Genomic DNA, 6,079 nt, shown 5'->3' on the forward strand with positions numbered 1-6,079 from the left:
ATGTGCGGATACAAATTTTCGTCGACGATTTCGGGAACACGGATCAACCGATTTGAATAATTCATAAAACATTCGATTCGTATTGATAAGGAGACGTGCTGATTAGTTTTTGGCGAAGGCAGGTCTAGCCGTTCCGAAGATACGGGGCAAAAAGTGCCGAAAACGGTAACTCAGTTTTTAAGAGAACGGAGCGTCCGATTTAAATAATTCAAAAAACATTTCACTTGTATTGACAAGATGAAGAATCGATAAAATTTTCATAAAGGTAGGTGTAGCGGTTTCGGAGATATGGAGGAAAAAGTAAAAAAATTAGCCATTTGGCGGTCAAAAATGTTCATTAGACATATGCACATCAAATTATTAGATATTTTATAGAGATTTTAACAATAAGTATACATTTTGTTAACATTCCTATGGGTTCCGTACCAATGCTTATGCGTTAGACAGCGACGCGGCGCTTACGCGCTTTATATTTTGTCCCTATGCAGTTAAATCAGTACGATTGCTTTGAAAAAAAGTTCAGATCTTCCACAATATGTCAAAATAAAGAAAAAAATTTTTTTTCTCAAAAAAAAAAATTAAAAAATTTTTTTTTTTTCAAAAAAAAAAAATTAAAAAAAAATTTTTTTTTTAATTTTTTTTTTTCAAAAAAAAGTAATTTTTTGTCCATATATATAGTTTCTCAAAAATCTTATTTTTTCAAAGCACATTTTTTTCAAAAATGTTAATCGCTTTTAAAAAATTAATAATTTTTGGTACGGGAAGTTCCAGCAATTTGCCTTAAGGCACGATGCCTTGATTGCCTTAAGACAGAATTCCACTTACAGCTAGTTTAATAATAATTTCAACCTACTTTTTACAAATTTGGGACACTACCAAAATAAAGCCCAAAAGCAGACAATTGGTCCTAATATATAATTTTTTTTTTCATTTATATTTTATTTTAGTGACAATGTTCTGCGAATTCACAATTACAATATGTTTAATCGAGAATAAATTTATTTTATACTGCAACTTGGTATTTGGAATCTGTAAACTTTAAACCATATTTCTACTTTTTGTTTAATGAAGTTAAAAAGTCAATAAAATCAGTAAATTATATTTATTAAATATGAATTGCTTATAAATGTTGATTTTATTTCAAAATGATATACAGTCAAATAGTAATTAATGTTTTCAATTCGTTATAATAGTTAATATAGCATTTGAAGTTTATTATAATTTTAATAAAAAGTTGCAAAATATGTTTACATATTAAGAAAATTTTAATAATATAAGCAAATTTTCTTAAAGCAAAAATAACAGCAAATTGGTATTGTTATATTTAACATAAATTATAAGTGTTCTAAGTTTGAAATTTTTCATAAAAAATATATATAAAAAATATATAATACATGTGAAATTATTGTAAAAATTAGCACAATTTTATTTCATCTTAAAATGTTTGGTATACAACTGTTTATAATGTTAGTTATAATTTAATGAATTGTACTTTGAAAAAAAAATGTTATAAATTATACATTTGATGCTCTTATAAAAGACTGTCAATTAGTTACATCGTCTCAAATGATTTGGCAAATTATTCAATATCTCATAAGTCAATTGTTCTGCAATAACATCACTTGAATATTTGCAGTACACCTTAAACTTATATATCGAGAAAGATTTACCTGCAGCAAGGTATTGTTTATCATTTTACCAATATTACCTAATTTCACTTTCTTATCTTTAACATTCTTGGTAAAAACTAAATAGCAAAGTATCGAACAGTGCAGCTCAGATTCTATTAGAACATGTCCCCCTGCTTGCGCACTACAGTTTATTGTCTTAATAACATCGGTGACGTTAGCATTCAAATCAGATGCCATTTTACGAATATTATCTTCTGAAAATAAAGGTCGAGCCATAGGTGTGAGCATCATTTTGTTTTCTGTGTTATATGCAAACTCAGCAAGCTTGTTCAAAGTACATAAAGCTAATAAGCTGGCTTGTTTCACTGAAAAATAATATTCAATTTAGAGGTTACAGTATGTTGCAATTTGTCTGAATTATTTCTGTAAACAAAGGCCATTTTCCCTTCTTCATCACCTTCGCATGGAAAAGCAAACTTCCAAGTATCACAGTCACCGACTTCTTTCATGTTTTTGCTGGCAGGTCCAACTTCATAAATTACCTTTGAAGCAAATTCGAGTGCTTTAGTCTATTGTTCGGCGTTAGTTCGTCAGCATAATCTGGGCATATTTCAGTAAACTTTCTTTGTAACTCAATAAAATTTTCAACTTCATTTTGTTTCATAAACAAATCCTCAGTCGTAGTTCCTGTAATAAAATATTCCTTCTCTAATTTATGATTCGATAATTCAGGTGGAAGGATATCAGCAGACTGCAACATAGAAGCTAATTCTCTCTCTGCAACATCATTATCAGCAGACACCAATAGAGAAGCTAATTCACTCTCTTCAAGCCTAAAGCACCGAGCAATTTCAGCAAGTGTGAGATTATTTTCACTCATTGTCCTGTTGAAAATAAACAAATTGACAATAATTGCCCAACTCAACAATTAAGAATCTACTTAAGTATACTTAATACTTACAAGGTGCCTAGCTTTATGTTTTGAACCTAGCTTATTTTCCAAATTGAAGATTAATTTGTCTATAATTTTTACTAGAGCCTATATAGATATAATATTTTCAATTTGTTTCGCTCACTAATCAATCCGTCCGTGCGTGTGTATACAAAGCTTGAGACGTATACAAAGAGATGAAGATATAAGTAAATCGGTGATTCCCCAACTCCTAGTAGTGTTTCCAAACAAGTTTGAAGGCATAGATAAAGCAAGAGTAGTGTTTCCAAACAAGTTTGAAGGCATAGATAAAACAAGATTATATGTTTAGTCATGGCACATGATTTTAATGACTTTAACATTACTGATCATTTGATGCTTTCTTTTCCCCTTTAAAATTTAAAAATGATCGTGTTTTTTCTGGAATATAATGATGATTTTAAGTAATAAACACTTTAGTATTGTTATCAAAACTTTGTAATACAACACACTCTACAGCATAGATAAACAAGTATAAAGCTCTTCATAGATAAATAAACATAAGAATATGAAGCTCTTCACCTACAGCTTTATACTTATTTATCTATGCTTTAGTTAATATGCGACGAAATTCACTTGACTTGAGAGTTAAAAGAGGAGGGGATATGCTTATTTATCTATGAGGGGTTAAATATTACAGGGAGAAGGATACGATCCAATTTGGACGAGGGATGCGTCCAATTTGAATGATTAAAAAAACATTCGATTTATATTGATTGAGAGAGGTGCTGATTAGTTTTTGGCAGAGGCAGATCCAGCCATTTTGAAGATACAGGTTGAAAAGTAACAAGAATGCAATTTTGTAAGAGCGGAGCGTCAAATTTGAATAATTTAAAAATCATTCGATTCGTGTTCGATGGGGAAACAATAAGCTGATTAGTTTTTGAAAAAGTAGGTCCAGCCGATTTGAAGAAACGGGGTAAAAAGAAACAAGAATTGTGATTTTATGAAAACGAAGCGTACGATTTGAATGATTCAAAAAACATTTGATTCGTATTGATGGGGGACGTACTGATTAGTTTTTGGCAGAGACAGATTTAGCGCTTACGAAGATATGGGGTGAAAAATAACAATAATGGGAATTTACTGATTGTGAGAACGGAGTTTCCGATTGAATGATTCAAAAAACATATCACTATATTGTTACTATCATATTGATATAATGAAGGATTAGTTGAGTTTTTAGGAAGACAAGTCTAGTGGTTTTGAGATTCATCAAAAAAGTAAAAGGATGCTCGAATGCTCTTGCCGGCCAAAATGATAATTACACATACGCACATAAAATTACAAGATATTTTATAGAGATTTTAATAATAATTAAAATATCTGTTTATATTTCTATGGGTTCCGTACCAAATTTGTAATGTTAAAAGATTGAGACGCGGCGTTACGCGATTTGATATTTTGTTTCGAAATCAGCTACGCAGCGCAATTGATTTAAAAAAAAATCAAAATTTTCTGAAAAATTTAAAGCATTTAAAAATTCTGAATTTCGGTTCGGTAAGTTCCAGCAAATTGCCTTAAAGCACGATGCCATAGATAAAAGAAGAGTATGCACGATGCTTTGCACAGGCCTTGCACCACTAGTTCATGCTTATTTATCAATGAGTTTATCTATGCTTTTTTATCTTTTTATTTATTATGCTGATTTTATTATTTGTGTTTATTTATCTATGCTTTCTATACGCTTCTTTTACCTATGGATATAGATAAATAAGCCTATGGATATATATACTCTTCTTTTATCTATGAATTAAGTTTTAGGTCATATACAGTTTTTGTCAAAGTTATTTATTTTTTTATATCTTTTTATATCTATCTATTATTCATCAAGGTGTAAAGTATGTTATTTATCTATGTCAATATTTTTCTTTATTATTTTAATTTTTTTTAATACCTGTTAAAAAATTATTAACCAAACCATGTCAACATGGTTGCCGATTCTTTGAAAACATCAATTCTAGACTTTTCTAATCTCAAATAAAGAATGAGATTAATAAATTCATTAATTTTACAGGAGTTTACGATTGAAAATAAATAATTGATTAACTGTTTTATATATTTGATAACAATAAATATCGAGAAACTTATTATTATATTTTTAAAATATATTATATTAAACAATAAACTTAAAATTATAAATATCAAATAATATAATTTAATCAAAAACTAGTAGTATTAGATCAATATTAAACTGCCTAAATAAACGTTAAAAACAAAAAAGAATTATGCAAAACATATCTGAAAAAACGTTTGGCGGTTTGTGAAAGTTTTGTCGCGTTTGATGTAAACCGCCTTGTCAAATCGTTGGAAACTGTCATGAGATGGCGCATGCGCAGTGTAACAAATCAGAAATGAGTTTGGACGAGTTGTGGATCGTAACAAACTGCCACACCGAACACACCCTACGCTTGAATTTTTAGTGTGTGTTGATACATAGACCTTATACAATTTATGGACTGCTAGTCCCATACATTTCTCAAGTAAAAAGTGTCAAAAGATGTTCTATGGTATGAGGGCATCGAGGGTATTTTGCGGCCGAGATATGTCAAACTCGATCGCTTGAACGTCAAATGAAAGTCCGTGTGTTCGAAATTGTTGGCAAATATTATATAATATCAATTTATGTTGAACTAATGAATGTAATGAACTATTTATTTATTTATTTATTTTAGGTATACAAAGTGTTTAAGGAAAATTAGAAAAAAAATTAAAAAAAAATTATTTACATATTATAAAATTTACTGAAAATAAGAACAGTTGGCTAGAGCTATTATGGGAAATTAGAAAGCAATAATGAAATATTTTTGTTTAAATGTTATATATTTAGTATTGGGGTTTAAAAGCACAATTTTCGTGTGAAGTGGCGTGAAAGTGGTGCATTCTATTTATTAAGTACATTTTACAACAGACCCAAATACATTTAGAAGACATTTTACTCTTTATTAGATTTGTCTGCTACTAACAATTTTAAAACGCGTATTTTTATCCTCTTTTAGGCAAAAAACACGAGCGATCAAACATCTCGTGAACCCAAGTAACTTTAAAATTTAGCGATCGAGAGCATTCGACTAATTTTCGGTTAAAGCTCGTGTTCGTATTTGACATTATCTCGCCGCAAAATTACCCTCGTATGCCCTCATACCATAGAACATATTTTTGACACTTTTATGCGCTCAACTAGCAGTCCATGAAATTGTATAAGGTCTATGGTTGAATATTATACTCGTAGTATGTCTCGCCTTAATATCGATATCTGTCTCACATTTTTCGTATGCCAATGTTGCCTGCACTGTTTGTCTACTTCATACGAAGTGTTTTCCAAGAAGAATAACAACAAATAGCCTATTTTTTACCTTTAAGTGCGTTAAATGGTACAATTAATAGATATATCGTTATTTACTCTTCTCATTAGTCTGTGATCTTCTATTTTAAACGCAATTTACGCGTATTGTGCGCGTATTTCGACTATTTCCAT

General features: G+C 29.8%; 1 protein-coding gene across 1 annotated transcript; it reads right to left on the reverse strand.

Moving 5' to 3' along the window:
- Nucleotides 1–2,169: 2,169 nt before the first annotated feature.
- On the reverse strand, nucleotides 2,170–2,652 carry LOC113386514. Its single transcript, XM_026624297.1, has 2 exons — nucleotides 2,593–2,652; nucleotides 2,170–2,515 (listed from the first exon to the last, which is right to left on the reverse strand). Exon 2 carries the CDS (start codon nucleotides 2,509–2,511, stop codon nucleotides 2,170–2,172), a length of 342 nt encoding a protein of 113 aa, XP_026480082.1. The 5' UTR covers nucleotides 2,512–2,515; nucleotides 2,593–2,652.
- Between the last annotated feature and the right edge of the window lie 3,427 nt (nucleotides 2,653–6,079).

This window comes from Ctenocephalides felis, unplaced genomic scaffold, assembly GCF_003426905.1.
Source record: "Ctenocephalides felis isolate EL2017-DRISC unplaced genomic scaffold, ASM342690v1 CF-g0.4_SCAFFOLD_00845, whole genome shotgun sequence".
Taxonomy (NCBI): Eukaryota; Metazoa; Arthropoda; class Insecta; order Siphonaptera; family Pulicidae; genus Ctenocephalides; species Ctenocephalides felis.